The following is a 21,581-nucleotide window of genomic DNA, read 5'->3' on the forward strand; positions in this document are numbered from 1 at the left end:
GAGAACTGTGAATGCCTTGATGCCGCGTCAGAAGCTGGTGTGGAACCTTTCTAAAATAGAATTGTTGTTGGTGGGAAAAGTAGAAGATCCAGAATGGCCAGATGGAATTGAGATGGATACTATGATAATCCTGGTCAAGAAAAAGATAAAACTTTTGGGTGTCTGGTTGGACTCAACTTTGTGAGTGAGAGAACAGGTATTAGCCACTGTTAAATCTTCATTTTTTCAAATGCGTCTTCTATGTAGGCTAAAACTTATGTTATCAGGGTATGATTTCTGAATTGTGATACAATGGTTAGACTACTATAATGCTTTATATCTAGGGATGGTATTCTCTGGGTGTAGAGCAGTGCAGTTGGTACAGAATACTGCAGCACATAATTTATGATTGTGGTAAATGTGAGCTTGTTTCCCACCTTTTGAAGCAACTGCATTGGCTGCCTGTTAAAGTAGAATTGTATTTAAAGTGTTGGTGTTGATCTTTCGGCCAATCCATCATTGAATACCATGGTATTTATCTCGTTATGACATGGTATTGTCCACATTGTTCTTTGTTGAAATCTGAGGTAATGATGCATTAATCAGTGGACAGATTGCACCAGATTAAATATGCAGATATCTGAGCTAGGGCCATTTCTGTGGCAGGAGTGAAATTGTGGAACAACTTAGTGGGACAGTTAAGGATGGTGAACAATATACAGCAATTCAAAAAAATTCTGAAGACCTCTTTATTTGTAGAAGCATTTTTTTTAATGTATGAGGACATTGAATTATTATAGGATATTGGATACAGAATGTGTGATTTTGCTTCTTTTTATTGCTTAGTGAAGAAAGTTATATGTTTTTATGTTTATTTTATCACTTTTGCATGCATTTTTGGAACCCTCTTAGGTTTTAAGCAGGCTATGTCTCTTAAATAAATAAATAAGTATATTGTGGTCGTGGGTGGGACTAGCCCAACCGTTAGGCATTTCAGGCAGTTGCTTTGGGAAGCAATTTCTTGAAGGGGCAAAAAATCCACTAGTCAAAGCCACACAAATTCTAAAAACCATCTGCACATATTTTAACCTGTGTGATGATCATGATTTATTGACTCTAATGAATCACATTCTTGAGAAGGGCTGTAAGCTAAGGGACTGAAAATTAATTGTGGGAGGGATAAAAGATCAAAGGTTTGCCTAGGGCTGTCACCATTCTTGCAGTGGCTCTGGTTATATGTTCCAGCCTCCCCTCTGCCAAAGTTGACTGACCCACTGACCCCATATACCGTATTTTTTGCTCCATAAGATACACCTGACCATAAGACGCACCCTAGATTTAGAGAAGGAAAACAAGAAAAATACATTCTGAACCAAATTTTCCCTGTCAGGCTCTGCACCCAACCCCACACTCCTTGCCAGGCTCTACACCCTGTCCCCCCTCCCTGCCAGACTCTGTACCCTGTCCCCTCTGGTGGTCTAGTGGTAGGCTGGGACGGCACAGGTCTGGCAGGGACAGGGCAGGCAGGCAGAGTAGCAGGCAGGCAGGGCCCTCCCCAACAGGGCCCCCCCACACAGGCAGGCATGCCCCCCCTTATCTCAATTCCTCCTGCTGGCCAACGCTGTAGGGCAGGAGCTTTCAGCCTCCTGCCCTTTCCTCTAGCTGACCCCCGAGCTGACTCCAGACGCTGCATCAGAGTCAAAGCGGTGCAGAAGGCAGGTGCAAGTGTTTTGCCTTGTTCTGCGCCATGGGAGTCAGCCGGAGGAAGGGCCCTGAAGAGAGATGTTGCTGCTTCGCTGACTGTTTCCCAATCCCAATGTCGACAGGAATTCTCGTGTTTCAAGCAGGGCAGTGGCAGTATTTAACCTCTGTACCGTCAGAGGTCCTTCTCCCTTTTCTACAGCGCCGTCAGAGCTGAAAACTTTTTTTGTGTCTGCTATGGCGGTTTTATGCTGTCTTCCCCCGCCAATGCTGAAATCAGGGAGCTGAAGGGATGTGCTTCAGCAACTCTTCCTCCGTGCCGGCGTGGAGCGGTGCTAAGGGTAAGCCTTAGTCCCTGGATTCGCCGGCAGCAGTTCTTCCTCCAGCCGCCGCGCAGCCAAACTGCCAAACCCCCGCTGACCCTCCATCCTTCCCTCCCATCCGAACCCCACCAACCATGAGCCATAAATACCTTCCTGCAGAGCAGCGTCAGGCCAGCAGCACTCTAAACAGGCTGCTTCATAGCCTTCCCAACGCTGCTCTGCAGGAAGGTATTTATGGCAAGCAGTCGGTGGGAGGGAAGGATGGAGGGTCAGTGGGGGTTTGGCTGCGCGGCAGGGAACAGGTGCTTAAGGGTTCTGCTGCACAAGGGGAGGGAGGGAAGGATGGAAGTTGGGCAAGGGTTCTGCTGCATGAGGGATGGGAGGGAGGGAGGGAAGGATGGAAGCTGGGCAAGGGTTCTGCTGCACGAGGAATGGGAGGGAGGGAAAGAAGCTGGGCAAGGGATTTGCTGCACAGGGGGATGGGAGGGATAGAAAGATGCTGCAGATGGAAGGCACAAGGAGATGGGTGAAAGGGGAAGAAAGATGTTGCACATGTGGGGGAAAGGAAAGAGGAAGAATTGGGGTAAAGGAGAGGGAGAGATGATCATGTACATGGAAAAAAATAAGCCATACCCAAAAATAAGACCTAGTGTGTTTTTTGGAGAAACACAGTATATAGGTTAAGCAATATAAAAGTCTATGAAGGAAACAATGTCAAAATCTGAGAAGAGTACTTAAAAAGAAACCCATTTGAAACATAGATTAAAAAAAATAAATCCAGAACTAAAACTGTGCACAATATTGGCAATCTATAATGTACATATGAAAAAAGGGACAGCTTTATAACATTTCAGAAGAAGAAATAAAAAGTTAGTACATAAAGCCTGTGTAAAATTGAACCAGTGGAACCTTGGTTTATGAGCATAATTTGTTCCAGAAGCATGGTCGTAAACCAAATTGCTCGTATATCAAAGTGACTTTCCCCATAGAAAGTAAGGGAAACTCGCTTGATACGTTCCACCTCCTCCTTCCGTCCCCCCCCCCCCCCTCAGAGAGAACGAGAACCAGAAGGCCTTGAGCACGCGCAGATGTTCAAGACCCAGCCCAGGCAAGAGGTGGGATCTTTTCTTAACTGGCAAGCAGCAGATATGGGGTACTGAGCTTGTTTGGGAGGGCGGGCAGATGCCGTTTCCAGCACAGGGGTGCGATACCGGTTCTCGGGAAGGGAGGCATTCGCGGGCATGGGGGTGCGATGCCGGTTAGAGCAGGGGGGGGGGTGCTCGTTTATCGGGACATGCTCGTTTTGTGAGTTAAGGTTTGCGAGAGTGTTTTGCTCGTCTTGCAAAACACTCGCAAACCGTGTTACTTGCAAACTGAGGTTCCACTGTACTTATGAATGCAAATTAATAGTACATTGTGTTATAATTTAAATGAACAATCTTGAGGAACACACAAGGAAACTAAAGCCCACCAAAAAACTAACTGAATGTTGCTGTGATCTGACATATTAAAAAAAAGGAAACTAATGCCCAAAAGTCCCAAAATATGCCCCTACCTGACCATATCATTGCTGTCCTATTGACTTAGGGCTCCTTTTACAAAGCCACACTAGGGCCTTAACGTGCGGAATAGCACGCGCTAGCCACTACCGCCTCCTTTTGAGCAGGAGGTAGATTTTTGGTTAGTACACGCTAATCCGGTGCATGCGCTAAAACCAGCGCACCTTCATAAAAGGAGCCCTTAGTTTATTTCCACCTTGTTGAATTTTGTTTTTACCTATTGTAAACTGCCTAGAAAGATTCCTCAAAGACAATCTATCAAATATGATTAAACTTGAAAACTAGTTGTCAAAAAGTAAATTAAATTTGTGGGCAAGGGGCAAGGAGATTCATATATGAAAACATAAACCTAATTATACTAACACAGTGCTAGGTTCCATATTAAGAAATATTTCTGCCTAGGGAAATGGTCTTTTAGTCATCCTGGGCGATATACTGAAATTCTTTGTTCGATGTGTGGTGGCAGTCAAAAGAGGAAATAGAGGGATGTGCCCAGAGCAAAGATTTTTTGTTCATTTTCAGTTTGGCCCTTTTCCTTGCTTTGAGATCTTTTTTGGTTTGATTCACACAATAAAAAATTTTTAATGCACATTAAAAACTTTACAGTTTTTAAGTTTAATGCGCAATAAACTTAATTTGGGGGGAGGGTAGTTAGTAATTGCATATTCTGGAAGTGACAGGCATGCAAATCTGCTCCATGCATATTCATTAGGGCTAGCCTGAAAACCTGATTGGCCTGGTGGTCCTTCAAGACAGGGTTGGGACCATTGGTCTATATTTTAGCACAATTTACACCAAAAATTACTAGATCTTAATCTGAACCCTGATAAGATAACCTCACTGAATAAAGAACTCAACAAAATTATAGGTTTTGATTATTTAGTCAGCAAAAAATATTTCAACAAATATCCTTATGTGAAAAAAATTGCGATTGCTAGGGGTCACTGGTGGCATTTTGAACCCAGTGCCTGGAGAGGCACTGCTCCATGACCCCGTAGATGGTCCTGCTCCATAACTCCGTAGATACTAGAAACTTCACAAGTTAGGCCCATGGGTGATGGGGGCATCAGGAGGGGTTAGGTGTGATAAAGGGGCATTGGGTAGGAATGGGGACTGTCATTGTAAACCACATCATTCAATTTATAAAGTAATATTAATGTGTGTTATGGTAATGTAATGCATATTATTGCTATTTAATGCATGTTAAGAAGCACATAACACATGTAACATACCATCTGTCTCATGCATATTCATTAGGGCTAGCCTGAAAACCCGATTGGCCTAGTGGTCCTCCAGGACAGGGTTGGGGACCACTGATATAGACTATTGTTAAGTTCACAACCTTTTTTCTCAGCAGTGTACCATATGGATTGGATTTTCTCTTTCTGGTTTTAATATGATAAATGTCTCTCACTAAAAACACCACAGCACAGAATGAACAAAGCTAGCGGAACTAGGCATCAATTGATGCTTTCCATCCTAATGCATAACATAGAGACACATTGCTCATAATTTTTGACTGTGCTCTTTAGAATAACCTGAAAGAGTATGCTGAAGCTTATATTAATTTTTTTTTTCTCTCTTGCTGTCTTTTGTAGAAGTTGATATTGAAGGAATGGAATTTACTCCAGGTGAAATGGACAGTGTTGGAAGTGCCAGTGATGTAGAGGATCCCTACAGTTTGCAAAGTGGCTCTAGTGATGGGGGCTATACACATTCCCACAGACTTAGTGCCAGGCTGTCGTAGTGCCTGAGACGCAACGTCAACTCAGGACCATCTAACTAAAGGCACTTAAAGAAAAAATTCCAGAGGTGTCAACTGCCACTCTTCCGGGAAACCCATGGTCCCCTGCACTGTAACCACAGCAAGGGATATTACAAACCGTGGTTTTAATGCAGTGAACTGTGGTTAAGTACAGTTGTGACTTAAAGCTATCTTGGCGTGGCCAGACTCACAATCATTATCATTCCATTAAAGAAAAGTATTAAATTTAATTGCTGGAAACTTAATGGTATAAGAAGTTTGATAATTATTTTGTCAAAATTGTAAATGTTAAAAAAATAAGACTAATGTATGAAGTAATAATGATTCAAAATTAGTTTCATGAAACAAAACCCTATTTTTTTCATGTGGTAGTTTTTCATGAAATATTAAAATGCTTTCTAACAGGCTGAAAATATGCAGCTGTAATAATTTTGGCAGTTGTGTTTGAGAAGCTGACAGTTCCTCAAAATTTGTATCACTAAGTGATCTTTTATCAAGGTCAGACTAATAAGTCACTACTGTACATCAAAATGGGAAAAAAGCCAGCTCTAATGACAACTTCATATGACATGATGAAAGCTTCCTTTTGCTTTTGCCTTCAACAGCCAACCAATAGCAAATTAGAATGTCTTTTTTAAAGAGACTTTTCATAGGTATTTCTTCACATACAAAGTGAATTACTGTTACTTGTTTTCTTTTTCATATTTACAGCTGTGACTGCAATTTTTCAGAGTGCATGGCTTACAGCTACAGTATTCAGCTAAAGCAGAGTTGATAAGTTTATTTTTTTTCTGTTGCATACTCTAATTGCATTTTAGTTCCTAAAAGTGTGAAAAAAAATTTACAGCAGTGTAGTTGGTGTACATCAAATCTGGTCAGAAAGAACTTATGTACATGAACTGTAGCAATACTATGAAGTTGTATTATAGAACCTCAGCTTCAGGAAGTCATTAGAGCATGGCTTACTGGGTATGAAAAATGGACCAGCCTTTGCATTATCTGTTAAAGATGGTCTTTAAAAAAAGAAAGAGAAAAAAAAGCTATAAACACTTTTAGACAAGTGATTTTTAGCAAGTGTAGTCTATATTTCCTGTAAAAGATTTTGTATTATATTTTCCTAAATGTTCTCATGTACTCGTATTGGGAGGGGAATGGTACAGACCCAGACAGGAGTCTCAGGGACTCTTCATCTTTGTCATATTGTGCCTTGGTGACCATTTATGTATGCCTCTCCTTGATCACTGTTTAAAGGACAACTTAGTTTCTCATTTGTTCCTAGGCTTACAGAGAAGTTTTCTTGACATTAAAAATTGTCCCATAAGCAACTCCACTATAATTATTAAGTAACATACGGAAAAACTTGGTAGAAAGTTGTCCTTTCTTGGAATATTTAGCTCACAGGCTTTTTTCTGTTAACTATTAAGGCTAAGTGTCTCTGTGAGACCAAAGTAATAGGATGCAAAACAAGAACAATGCATTGAAATGTAGAATATAAAATGCAGTGCCATTTTGGGAGTTAAGACATTTTAAAACAATGATAATCATAAATATAAAAGCAGGTGCAGTTCTTTTTAATGGTGCACAATACATCCTTATCTGAGTTTAGAAAACCCTGTGAAAAGAAATCTGAATATGTTTGTGGCAGCTTAATGTTCCTGTTGGCAAATTTTAAGCAGTAAGCAAAAGTGCAAACAAGGAACATATATATTTTCATTTACATAAGTTAGGTTAAGATCAACCTCAGCTTTGACGTTGGGGTAAATTCCTTGATTATGAACTCTGGCAGCTCAAAAAGAAAACCTTTGCTGTGATGTACCGTATGTTTTTACTATTATAATGTATATTACTAATATCCTCGGTGCTGGGGGAAAACACAGCAATATTATTACTGAGATTGATTCAGACCTTTTATGTGACTGAATATTGGGTATTTATGCACCAGAAAAGTCTTTTTTTGGTGAATCAAAATGCAGTAGTATGGTCTTATAAGAGGCTGAAAGCGCCACTGGTTTAGGTGGCAAGTAACATGAATTACTAGTTCTTTTGGTGCAGATGTTACTGATTTTCAAATCATGGAACAATTGTTTACTTCATGTGACACAGAACTGTTAGGAAAAAGGCTAGTATTGTGTTGCTATTCATTTATTATAAGACAGACTGCTGATGACTTTGTAAAGTGTTTCCTTTTATGAAAAGCAGCTCTTGCACAGAACCTAATAAAAGAAACCTGAATTTTACAGCAAGGAAAGCAGAGATATAAATATCACATGGCTCTAGCACTATCATTTCATAGATGAAAATGATGATCCAGTGAGTTCTTCCAAGCCAGTCATTCATGGTTTTCAGATCAAGTAAAGCAGTTATGTAAAAGAGGATTTTGGTTTGTTTGGTTTTTTTACTACAGTTTTGTAAATATTCTGGTGACCACTATCAAGCCGAAGAGCACTAGGAAAGAAATTTAGTCATATACAGCATTTTCTAGAGCCTGAAAAAAACAAAAAGCACCTTTTCATGCATGCTAAGACAGACACATTGCATATGATCTTGTAGTACTTAAGAACAGTTGTACCCAAACCATAGAAAATTGTTAAAGGCTTGATAAAACATAGAATCCAATTATCTTAACTATTAATTTAATGTTGTTTTATTGATACAGTACAGTAATTAAAACAGCATTGTCTCTTACTGAACTTTAGTCATATTTGAATGAAGCGTCCCAGCTTCTAAAGCAGCTAGTTCTTTTATAACAGTAATTCCCAAACCTGCCCTGAAGGAACTCTAGCTAATCAGATTGTCTGGATATCCACAATGAATACGTATGAGATAGATTTGTATACCTAGGAAGCAGTGAACATAGTAGATGACAGCAGATAAAGACCCGAATGGTCCATCCAGTCTGCCTAACCTGATTCAATATAAATTTTTTTTCTTAGCTATTTCTGGGCAAGAATCCAAAGCTCTATCCGGTACTGTGCTTGGGTTCCAACTGCCAAAATCTCCGTTAAAACCTACTCCAGCCCATTTACACCCTCCCAGCCACTGAAGCCCTCCCCATCCCATCCCCCACCAAACGGCCATATACAGGCACAGACCGTGCAAGTCTGCCCAGTATTGGCCTTAGTTTAATATTTAATATTATTTTCTGATTCTAGATCCTCTGTGTGTTCATCCCACGCTTCTTTGAACTCAGTCACAGTTTTACTCTCCACCACCTCTCTCGGAAGCGCATTCCAGGCATCCACCACCCTCTCCGTAAAGTAGAATTTCCTAACATTGCCTTTGAATCTACCACCCCTCAACCTCAAATTATGTCCTCTGGTTTTACCATTTTCCTTTCTTTGGAAAAGATTTTGTTCTACGTTAATACTCTTCAAGTATTTGAACGTCTGAATCATATCTCCCCTGTCCTTCCTTTCCTCTAAGGTATATATATTCAAGGCTTCCAGTCTCTCCTCATAAGCCTTCTGGCGCAAGCCTCCTATCATTTTCGTCGCCCTCCTCTAGACCGCTTCAAGTCTTCTTACGTCCTTCGCCAGATACAGTCTCCAATACTCCAAGTGGGGCCTTACCAATGACCTGTACAGGGGCATCAACACCTTCTTCCTTCTACTGGCTACGCCTCTATTTATACAGCCCAGCATCCTTCTGGCAGCAGCCACTGCCTTGTCACACTGTTTTTTCGCCTTTAGATCTTCGGACACTATCACCCCAAGGTCCCTCTCCCCGTCCGTGCATATCAGGTTTCTTCTGATTATTAATCCCCAAATGCATTACTCTGCATTTCTTTGCATTGAATTTTAGTTGCCAGGCATTAGACCATTTCTCTAACTTTTGCAGATCCTTTTTCATATTTTCCACTCCCTCTTCGATGTCTACTCTGTTATAAATCTTAGTATCATCTGCAAAAAGGCACACTTTTCCTTCTAACCCTTCAGCAATATCACTCACAAACATATTGAACAGGATCGGCCCCAGCACCAAACCCTGAGGGATTCCACTACTCACCTTTCCTTCTTCCGAGCAACTTCCATTAACCACCACCCTCTGGCGTCTGTCCGACAGCCAGTTTCTAACCCAGTTCACCACTTTGGGTCCTAACTTGAGCCCTTCAAGTTTGTTCAACAGCCTCCTATGAGGAACTGTATCAAAGGCTTTGCTGAAATCTAAGTAAATTACATCTAGCATATATCCTCGATCCAGCTCTCCAGTCACCAATCAAAAAATTCAATCAGGTTCGTTTGGCACGATTTACCTTTTGTAAAGCCATATTGCCTCGGATCCTGTAACCCATTAGATTCAAGGAAGTACACTCCCTTCTTTCAGCAACACTTCCATTATTTTTCCAACAACTGAAGTGAGGCTTACCGGCCTGTAGTTTCCTGCTTCATCCCTGTGACCACTTTTGTGAATAGGGACCACATCCACTCTCCTCCAATCCCCAGGAACCACTACCGTCTCCAGAGATTTGTTGAACAAGTCTTTAATAGGACTCGCCAGAACCTCTCTGAGCTCCCATAGTATCCTGGGATGGATCCTGTCTGGTCCCATTGCTTTGTCCACCTTCAGTTTTTCAAGTTGCTCATAAACACTCTCCTCTGTGAACGGCGCAGAATCTACTCCATTTTCTCGTGTAACTTTGCCAGACAATCTCGGTCCTTCTCCAGGATTTTCTTCTGTGAACACAGAACAGAAGTATTTGTTTAGCACATTTGCTTTTTCCTCATCACTCTCCACATATCGGTTCCCAGCATTTTTTAGTTTAGCAATTCCATTTTTCATCTTCCTCCTTTCACTAATATATCTGAAAAAAATTTTGTCTCCCTTTTTTACATTTTTAGCCATTTGTTCTTCCGCCTGTGCTTTTGCCAGACATATCACTCTCTTGGCTTCTTTCAGTTTCACCCTGTAGTCCTTTCTGCACTCCTCTTCTTGGGTTTTTTATATTTTCACGAACGCCAACTGTTTCGCCTTTATTTTCTCCGCCACTAGTTTGGAGAACCATATTGGCTTCCTTTTTCTCTTGTTTTTATTGATTTTCTTCACATAAAGATCCGTAGCCATTTTTATCGCTCCTTTCACTGTCTTTCCACATCTCTTATGTCCTCCCATCCTAACAGCTCTTTCTTCAGGTACTCTCCCATTGCATTAAAGTCCGTACGTTTGAAATCTAGGACTTTAAGTATCGTGCGGCCGCGCTCCACTTTAGCCGTTATATCAAACCAAACCGTTTGATGATCGCTACTTCCCAGGTGAGTACCCACTCGAACATTAGAGATACTCTCTCCATTTGTGAGGGCCAGATCCAATATCGCTTTTTCCCTCGTGGGTTCTGTCACCATTTGTCTGAGCAGAGCTTCTTGAAAGGCATCCACAATCTCCCTACTTCTTTCCGATTCCGCAGATGGAACATTCCAGTCCGCATCCGGCAGGTTGAAATCTCCCAACAGCAGAACCTCCTCTTTCCTTCCAAACTTTTGGATATCCACAATCAGATCCTTATCAATTTGCTGTGATTGAGTCCGAGGTCTGTAGACTACACCCACGTAGATGGAAGTTCCATCTTCTCTTTTCAGAGCAATCCATATCACTTCTTCCTTTCCTCAGGTCCCCAGTGCATGCAAAGTGATCTCATGCATATTCATTATGTTTATCCTAAAATCCTGACTGATTGGGATTCCCTCAGGACAAGTTTGGGAATCACTATTTTATACCCTTGTTTGTCAGCTATAGTTGAAAATATATTTTGATTTGCTCACACAACAGTGGTTTAGCCAATTTCATCTCTTTTAGTGTGGCTGGTGGGGATTCCGCTAGCCAAAGACCTCCTTCCCTCTAAAAGAGTTTATGTGGTGTGGCTTTTGGCACTGTTGTGGAGCTACTGCTGCTGCTGCCAACTGTAGGCCACTTCTCTGCGCGCATGGTCAGTGTTCATGCTTGAGCAAATCTTAGCATACGCGCACAGAGGTGGCGGCTGTGGATCTAAGACAGTCCTGGCAGCTTCCTGCAGTACAATGTAGGGAAGAGGTCTTCTGCTGGCAGGGCTTGGAGATCCCCGCCAGCATAGGTATGCCATTTACATTAGGGTGGAGAGGGCAGAAATTAAATTTAGATTTGCTTTAGTGGGAGGGGAGGCAGTGCAGAGATGACATTTTTGGTCCATCCAGTTTGGTCTCAGGCCCATCCTAAATCGGTTGCCTGGCTGTTACTGGCTCAATATGAGTTATATTCAGGTACACCTGGGTATTTTCCTTGTCTTTGAAGGGCTCTAATTTTGTACATGAGGCAATGGAAGGTTATTTGTTGAGAATTTAATTATAAATAGGGCTACTGTGTCCTTCAGATATTTCTTCTCCTTCATTATAAAATGAAAGTTCATTTTGACCAAACAGGAAGTACCATTGAAAAGTCGGGGGATATTCTAGATGCACTGGGCAGAAAGAATGAAAGTAGCCCAGACCCTACTGAAACTGACAAGGGGAAAAAAGAAGCAATCCCAAATAAATGTATTCATAAATATGACAAAATATAGATATTTTAAATGAGAAGAAATGTTGTATAAACAACTAGGTTATGTGTGTCTCTAAATGGGCACTACCTTATTGAACCACAAATAAGCATTGGATTTAAATTTGTGCTTTTAACTTTTTTCAGGTCATTATAATCAAACCATGTTAAGAAAATGTATCTTTTCATAATTTTCTTCAATTAATACAACTGAACAAAATTTACCAATATGCTATTTAATATTTGAATTAAATCTCTATTTATTTTAAATCTAAAGATATCTGGTTGCAAAGAATGCATTTAAAATTGTGCATGGCAAGTTAGTGATAAAAATTAATGTTCTTTTAAAATAACAGAATCTTGCATAAGCAATATACTTATATGATAGTACCAGACTATCCTAGAATGGCATATATCAGGAACTACTACTACTAGTACTGCTGGTGATTTTTGAAAGAAACTTAGGGCTCCTTTTACTAAGCTGCGCTAGCGGTTTTAGCATGCATGCTAGACGCTAACGCCAGCTGGCATTAGTTTTTACATGTAGCGCGGGGAGCAGCGTGCACTAAAAACGCTAGAGCACCTTAATAAAAGGAGCCCTTAATCCCACACACTACTGGTACCATTTTATTTGAGCAAATAGATAATTTATGAGTAATAGAACCAAACCAGGAATACTAATCTAAAGGCAGCTCTTTTTGTAAAGCAATTGATCTTGTAAAGTTGCAGCTTTTTAAAAATATATATATTATATAATATCAATTGAACTTGCATAATTGAGGAAAATATGTACCCAAGAGCACTTATTTAAGCTTTAGAGAAGAGTAGTTGCCAGGGTAACTCTGGTGTGCTGTTTAATTCAGTTTTTGATAGGTCTGTTATATTCAAGGGCAGTTGTATACACATATGCAAAATTAATCTTTTCATTGTGAATACACGTGTAGAAAATGAAGTATGTTTTAAATTTAATAATTTAGTATTTACTTTTTCTCAGAGTTTTAAGATTGAAAATGTCAATTTTGTATACGAACCCATAAATAAACAGATTCAAATATACATGATTTCTAATGCAGTTAAAATATCGCATTGTGAGATGAATGTTTTAACAGGGAACCTAAAAATAATGTGCTTTGTTTTACGAAAAGGCAATATAGATGTCTATGTAAAATATGCACACAAATGTGAACACACACAAATAAATAAATAAATATATATATATATATATATATATATATATATCTACTCGGAGGAAAGTGTAAATGTTTGCACAAAATGTATATACATTGCAACTTCACCCCCTAGAATGCCTACAGGTAGCATGTACGCATGAAGATGTATATGAACATATGCAGTCATACAATTTTAGAAAAAAAAACACATTTCCACGTGTGAAAAAACTTTTCAATATTTTTGTCCTCAGAGAAGGGTTTTGTGCATAGAAATGCCTTTCTAAAATTATTTTCTAAACTAGGACCAATTCTGATGTACTAATATGAGAAAAATTGAAGGGACCTTTTACTAAATTGTAGTAAGCACTAATGCTTGCTTAGGCAGGGTAAAAAGCATTACCATGGAGTGCGGTAGTTTTGGAATTGACATGTGCTAAAAATAGACATTTTTTTGTACTGGCCTGGGGGCAGAAAGTAGGCATGTATTGTACTAATCAGTTAGCACAGCTACATCACCACATGCTAACTGATTAGCATAGGATTACTCTCTAGAAAATAGGTGTTTGTAAGTGTTTGAAATGTCTGTATGCAAATGACAGAAGCCTAAGAAACAAGATGGGAGAGTTAGAATGTATTGCACTAAATGAAAAGATAGATATAATAGGCATTTCTGAGACTTGATGGAAGGAAGACAATCAATGGGACAGTCATACCAGGGGTACAAATTATATCGTAGTGATAGGGTGGATCAAATTGGTGGAGACATAGCATTATAAGGTATGTTAAGGAGGGCCTTGAATGGCCTGAAAATTCTGTAGGAGCCAAAACATACCTATGGGTATAAATGCCATTAGTAAAGGGGAAAAGGATAGTGATAGAAGTGTACTATCATCTGCTTGACCAGGATGAATGGACAGATTCTGAAATGTTATCAGAAATTAGGGAGGCTAACAAACTGGGTAACACAATAATAATGGGTGATTTCATTGACTGGGTAAAAGTAACATCAGGGAGATAAAATTCCTTTATGAAATCAAGGGCTGCTTTATGGAGCAGCTGGTTCAGGAACTGACAGGAGATGAAGCAATTCTAGACCTAGTTCTTAGTGGAACACATGAGTTGGTGCAGGAAGTAATGGCACTGAGTCCACTTGATAACAATGATCATAACATGATCAGATTTGATTTAATTCCTGGAATAAGTTCACACAGAAAATCCAATACAATAGCATTTAACTTTAACAAAGGAGACTATGATAACATGAAGAGAATGGTAAAAAAGAAACTTAAGAGGAGCAGCAGCAAAGGTCAGAAATGTATATCAGGCATGGATGTTATTCAAAAATGCCATCTAGGAAGCACAGAATAGATATATTCCATGTATTAAAAAAATAGAGGAAGAAAGACTAAACAGCAGCCGGTGAGGTGAAGGAAGCTATTAGAGCTAAAAGAAAATCCTTCAGAAAGTGGAAGCAGGATCCGATTTAAAATAATTGTAAACAGCACAATGAATGTCAAGTCAAATGCAAGGTGCTGATAAGGAAGGCAAAGAGAGACCTTGAAAAGAAGATTGGGCTGGAAGCAAAAAACACAGTAAATCCTTTTTTAGGTATATTAAAAGCAAGAAGCCAGGCAGAGAATCAGTTGGACCATTAGATGACCGAGGGGTAAAAGGGGCTCTCAGGGAAGACAAGGCCATAGCGGAGAGATAATTATTTGCTTCGGTCTTCACTGGGGGAGTTACAGGCACCAGAAATGGTATTCAATTCTGATGAGTCAGAGAAACTCAAACAAATCTCTAACACTGGAAGATGTAATGGGTCAATTTGACAAATTGAAGAGTAGCAAATTGTCTGGGCCAGATGGTATACATCCCAGAGTGCTGATAGAATTGAAAAATGAACTTGCAGAGCTATTGTTAGTAATTTGTCATTTTCTTTAAAATCCAGCATAGTACCGGAATACTGGAAGGTGGCCAATTTTAAAAAGGTTCCAGAGGTGATCCGGGAAATTATAGACTGGTGAGTCTGATGTCAATGCAGGGCAAAATGGTAGAGATTATTATAAAGAATAAAATGACAGAACATATACATAAAGCATGAATTAATGAGAGAAAGCCAACATGTATTTAGCCAAGGGAAATCTTGCCTCATCATTCTACTGCATTTCTTTGAAGGGATGAATGAACATGTGGATAAAGGTGAGCAGGTCAATATTGTGTACTTGGATTTTCAAAAAGGTGTTTGACAAAGTACCTCATGAAAGACTTCTGTGGAAATTAGAGAGTCATGGGATAGGAGGTAATGTCTTATTATGGATTAAGAACTGGTTGAAAGAAAACAGTACGTTTAAATCAGGGATCTCAAAGTCCCTCCTTGAGGGCCACAATCCATTCGGGTTTTCAGGATTTCCCCAATGAGAAAACAGTACGTTTAAATCAGGGATCTCAAAGTCCCTCCTTGAGGGCCACAATCCATTCGGGTTTTCAGGATTTCCCCAATGAATATGCATTGAAAGCAGTGCATGCACATAGATCTCATGCATATTTATTGGGGAAATCCTGAAAACCCGATTGGATTGTGGCCCTCAAGGAGGGACTTTGAGATCCCTGGTTTAAATGGTCAATATTCTCAATGGAAAAAGGTAAATTGTGGGGTTTCTCAGAAGTCTGTGCTGGAACCATTGCTTTTTAACTTATGTATTTATCAGTGTTCTAGAGAGGGGGATAACTAGTGAGCCAATTACATTTGCTGATGACACTGACCACAAAGTTGTTTATAGTTGTTAAATTGCAAGAGAACCTTGGGAGACTGGACATCAACATGGCAGATGACGCTTAATGTGAGCAAGTGCAAAGTGATGCATATGGGAAAGAGGAACCCAAACTATAGCTACATGGCGCAGGGTTACATATTAGGAGTCACTGCCCAGGAAAAAGATCAAGGTGTCATTGTTGAGGATACATGGAAACCCTCAGCTCAACGCGTGGCAGTGGCAAAGAGAGCAAATAGAATTATAGTAATTATCAGGAAAGGAATGGAAAACAAAGATTAAAATGTTATAATGCTCTTTTATTGCTCTATGGTACAGCTGTACCTCAAATACTGTGTGCAGTTCTAGTCGTCCTATCTCAAAGAAAGATATAGCGCAATTCGAAAAGGCAATGAAAATTATAAAAGGGATTGGATAACTTCCCTATGAGGAAAGGCTAAAGTGGATAGGGCTCTTCAACTTGGAGAGGAGACAGCTAAGGGGTGATATGATAGAGGTCTATAAAATACTGAGTGGAGTGAAAAGGGTAGATGTGAATCACTTGTTTACTCTTTCCAAAAATACTAGGATTAGGGAGCATGCAAATAAGTTAAAGGAAACCGGATAAAATATTTCTTCACACATGTAATTAAACTCTGGAATTAATTGCTAGAGAATGTGGTAAAATCAGTTTAACAGGGTTTAAAAAAGGGGTTGGATAATTTCCTAAAAGAGAAGTCCTAGGCCAATATTGAGATGGCTTGGGGAAATCAACTGCTTATTCCTAGGATAAACAGCATAAAATCTGTTATTACTTAGGATCTTGTTAGGTACTTGGGACCTGGGTTGGCTATTGTTGGAAACAGGATAGTGGGCTTGATGGATCTTCTGTCCCAGTATGGCAGTTCTGTCCCAGTATGGCAATTCTTATGTTCTTATGAGGAAATTAGCGCATGGCATTTATAGGGAAAATGGAGCCATTTTACTGCCATGCTAAAAATGGCCTCAGCACATAGGAAGAACCTGCACTGGGGATAGTGCTGACCCTAGTGCAGCTTAGTAAAAGGGCCCCTAAGAAAGGCTGTTTTGCCTTATTTGTGATTTTATATACTATTTGCTATTCTGGTATATAAAGAAGGCCTTTGCAAAATGTTTCAGCTACACATAAACTCTGTACAATTTTATGAGTTGATGTGCTGATATAAAATTATGGGATTCATCTTATTAGCTACCATGAAAGCATAGTTAATCTACATGCAGAATTGGTTTTACAAACCCTGTTTTGCAAGAATAACTCACTACACCTTCTTGAGCAATAGTTACTTTTCAAGCAAAGTGTCCTGCAGAAAAAAAAAAATCCACTGGAAAATATAGCACATAAGTCTGAGCAGAAAAATCAGTATGTATTTTTTAGATAATGTATATTTTTCTTGCATTAACACATCACCCTTTAATTATATATAGTCCTATCACCCTTTAATTATATATAGTCCTACATGAAGAGTTCTATATTTCTTAAAAATAAGTGTAGGCTATCTGTGACAGGAGGTGATTTTGTTGACTGTCTCTCATCCTCAAAAGTTATCCCTAATACATCTTGATCTAAAGTATGGAGATGACTCTTGCATTCATTATGAATTTAGTTCTTTGCTTCATTGTTATGGATCCTATTTTATCCCAGGACAAACAGGCAGCATATTCTCACATGTGGGTAATGTCATCCATGGAACCCAGCACAGTAAAGTGAACTATTACTTTAAGAATTCAAAGACTGACTGTATCATGCATGCATGGATGCCTTCCCACCCGCTGCCAGCTCGCAGAGCAGAGAAGCTATTTTTTTGTTTTCTCTTTAGACCTTTCAGCATATGTTGTATGTGTTTTTAACATATGTATTTTACACGTGTTTATTTTCAGCGTGTATTGCATATGTTTTGTGCCTTCCCATATTACAAATTTATTTTCTATTTCTTTCATTTGCCAGTATTATTGAAAGAAGTGCTTTCCGACTTCAGCCTACCAGCTTCGCGTCGGCGGGTTTTCTCCTGGTATTATCCTCTGGATAATTTTTATATTTTCAAGTCTGTTTTTGAAGCTGCATAGAGGATGACCAACTCTGATGCCGAGGCTCTTCATCACAGCCTTATTCCAGGGCCATCAACTTCAACATCCAGCTCTACCTCAGCTATTTTGGTGCTGCTACCATGGGGAACTGCATAAGAAGGACATGAAGCACAAGCACTATTCCTCCACCCCTAATGCTGCTGCAAAGCAACATCTCCATCAAAGAAGTAACGCCGAATGCCTCTGCGCATGCGCATTCTGTGCCGACTACTGCAGTATCTGTACAGCAACAAGCACAATTTGTGCTGCCTACTACACAAGTGCTATTTTCACGGCAGCAAGTGCATTCAGTGCTGTGAACCACACGTGCTCAACTTCAACAACAGGTACCATATGTACCGACTACCATAAGGCCCCTGCTCTCCAAGATCATCTGCATGCTGCTGTGGAATAGGCTAGCCAGGCTACTGCAGCTGCACGCTGTGCTAAATCCTGTCAATGCACCCCTAGCCTTGACTGGAGCCGATCAAGGTAAGTGAAATACCATCTATACATGTGTAATGTACACGTAATGGAGGTATCGATAACTGGCCGTATCATGGGGGGGGGGCAGAGCATATCTAACAAAGCACCTCTCGACAGCCTTCACAGCATCCACTTTGACACTCTCCCCCCTCCCTGAGGTCACAGCTCCTCTCCTAGACATCTTAGCGTGACCGGATATCCTGCTAGCACTCCCCTCATCACTCCCACCACATTCCATATCTATAGAGCAGTATGATGAGAGTTATGATTCTAACTTTTCTTCCTGTTTCAATCAGGTCTGAATACAACAATTAATTCTTCACTGCCTCTTCAGACTCCACGCCATGCCAATCTATCCTTTACCAAGTTTATTACGCAAATGGGGCAGGATCTTCCTATTGAGATGAAATCTGAAACAGAACCTACTGCAGTATATGTAGAGGCACTCGATTACAAGGAGTTGCCCAAACTACCTGAAGGTTCCTATACACAACCTTATGAAAGAGGCCTTGCTCATAAACTGGGAATCCCCTTCCCCTTTGTATACAAGTGGCTCCAAACAGGTTTTACAAACTTCAGTCTGGGTACGACAAACCACAGCTCCCACACCAATCAGTAGTGGAATCATTCTTAAAGCACACAGCTCTAGAACCTACTCTAGTGCTCCCCCTGGCAGAGAGGGCAGTACACTAGATAAGTTTGGTTGCAGTGTGTTCCAGGGCTGCATGCTCATGAGCAAAATCTTGAATTGCACCTTCTAGATGTCCTACATGAAGTCTCTTGTTCAGAGGATGTCCGCATATGACAACTATATACACTCTAAACATCTCTTGACTTATCAGCATCTCAGGCATGACCGCCTGGAAACCAGGAAATATTGCTCACTCTACATATGATGCCTTTGATGTAGCCACTCACACCTCTGCAGTGGCCATAACTAAGCACAGACAAGCTTGGCCCAGAATCTCAGATCTAGATAACAACGTTCAAGATTATCTTTCCAACATACCCTGCACAGGTGATGACTTGTTTGGTGACCATGTAGAGGAAGCTATTCAAAAGATAAAAACATACTGACTGTATGATCACTCTTTTTCCTCCTTGAAAGCTCATTAGTCTCAGCAGCCTAAGCGATTTTCAAGTTCCTATAGGCATTCGTCATAAGTCAGCCTCCTACATCTACACAAGCATCTACCCAAATACACCCAAGGCTACTCAAGCCTAATTTCTGTGCCTACTCAACCTAAGCAGCAGTCATTTTGACCACCTCCTATAGAGCTTAACCGCTGCAGCACTGGACCCTCATAACATCAAATCAATCAGTCCTTCAAGTGGTAAGTTGAGGGTGTGCACTGTATCTGCAGGAAAAGCCACCAACCCACTCTTCAAGAGAGTCTCATTTCAACTCCCATCAGAGAGCCCTACTTCACCAAGGACTTTCAGTTCTCTAGCTCACCGCAACAAAAAGTTCTGTTGCAAGAGAGAGGCAAGGGGATCTATTTGAGGTACTCCCTCATCCCAAAGAAGTCAAGAGGTATTCATCTGATCCTCGATTTGAGAACATTTAGCAAGTACCCTGTGAAGGTGAAGTTTCGGATGCTCTTTTGGGGAACTCTAATTTCCTTTTTTTGTAAAGAACGACTTGCTATGCTTTCTAGATCTCAAAGAAGTGTACATGTTTATTTCTAATCTTCCTGCTCACAGAAATTCCTTCACTTTTGTCTGGGAACACGCCATTTGCAGTACAAAATACTCCCCTTTGGGCTGGCATATGAACCCAGAGTGTTCACCAAGTGCTTGATGTTGGTAGCAGCGATACTTTGCTCTTACAGTTTCCATGTTTTTCCTTACCTGGATGACTGGTTTATCAAAGCCTCCATACCCCCAAGAGTCTCAGCAGGCTTTGAGTGCATTAATTCAACTTCTCAAATTCCTGGGATTTGCAGTCAACTATCCCACCTCCCACCTAAAGCCCACTCATACTTTGGAGTTTATTGGAACTCTTCTGGATACAAACCATACTCGTACTTTCCTCCATCAGCAGAGACTCACCACACTACTTCTGCTCTGCCAGGAAGTTTCTTCTAGTCATCACTTGACCACACGTCACCTCTTACAACTTCTGGGTTGCATGGCTTCCACAATATTTGTGGTCCTATTTGCCTGTCTTCACCTCAGATATCCTCAGTAGGCATTATCCTCCCAGTTAGTCTCAACCAACTGGTCTTCTATCCCAGCACTTGTCAGTGACCTCACAGCCCAGAGACTCTCTTCTGTGGTGGATATCTCTCCTGAGGTCTCCTGTTTCAAATACCTCCTCATCAAACGATTTTGATGACCGATACTTCCATATTAGGAAGGGGAGCTCACTTAGATGGTCTCCACACCCAGGGATCTTGGAGTTCTATGGAGACACTAATTCATAGCAACCTTCTGGAACTATGAGCAATTTGCAATGCCCTGTTCACATTCCAGGATCATCTCAATTGAGTAGTATTGCTTCGGACAGACAACTAAGTAGCCATGTACTACGAACAAGCAGCATGGAACAGGATCTCACCACCTCTACCAAGAGGCCATCCAATTCTAGTCCGAGGCCGTTGCTTGCAACACTTTCCTGAAAGCAGTCTACCCAGCAAGAAATTGGAATGTCTTGGCCAATAGGTTGAGCAGAATTCTACAACCACTTGAATGGTCGCTCAGCACCTTCATCTCACAACAGCTATTTATACCTTGGGGGACCCCAGAAGTAGACCTATTAGCTTTCCCCTAAAATCACAAGCTTCCTCTTTTCTACTCAAGGCTCCATGCTCCCAATTGCCTGGAAATGGAGGGCCCTTCTACTCCATGGGCAAGGCAGGTTCCTCTATGCATATCCTCCAATACCTTTAATCAGGGCAACAATGCTCAAACTTTACCAGGAAACAGCCACCATGATACTCACCTTGATGACCACATCAACCTTGCTTCCCTTTCCTCCTACAAATGAGCAAACAGGAATCAATCACTCTGCACATCTTTCCAACACTGCTGACACAGAACGAAGGCTCTCTACTGCATCCCAATCTACGTTCTTTAGCTCTCATAGCATGGTATCTCTTTCCTAACCAGTAGATACTCTTTTGTTGTCTGCACCAGTGTCAATATCTAGGAAACCTGCCACACTGCATTGCTACCACTTCAAGTGGACTCGCTTCTCTTTGTGGTGTAGTGGCAAGTTTCTGGATCCAGTAATCTTTATA

At 40.6% G+C, this 21,581-nt stretch overlaps 1 protein-coding gene across 1 annotated transcript in view; it reads left to right on the forward strand.

Moving 5' to 3' along the window:
* Positions 1-7,700, forward strand: part of MXD4 (MAX dimerization protein 4) — an 84,742-nt gene extending 77,042 nt beyond the window's left edge. The window contains exon 6 of the mRNA XM_033950747.1: positions 5,161-7,700. Within this exon, the coding sequence (XP_033806638.1) occupies positions 5,161-5,309 (149 nt within the window). The 3' untranslated portion in view covers positions 5,310-7,700. The remainder of the gene's footprint in view (positions 1-5,160) is intronic.
* Positions 7,701-21,581: the final 13,881 nt, after the last annotated feature.

Source organism: Geotrypetes seraphini, chromosome 1 (genome assembly GCF_902459505.1).
Source record: "Geotrypetes seraphini chromosome 1, aGeoSer1.1, whole genome shotgun sequence".
NCBI classification, from domain to species: Eukaryota; Metazoa; Chordata; class Amphibia; order Gymnophiona; family Dermophiidae; genus Geotrypetes; species Geotrypetes seraphini.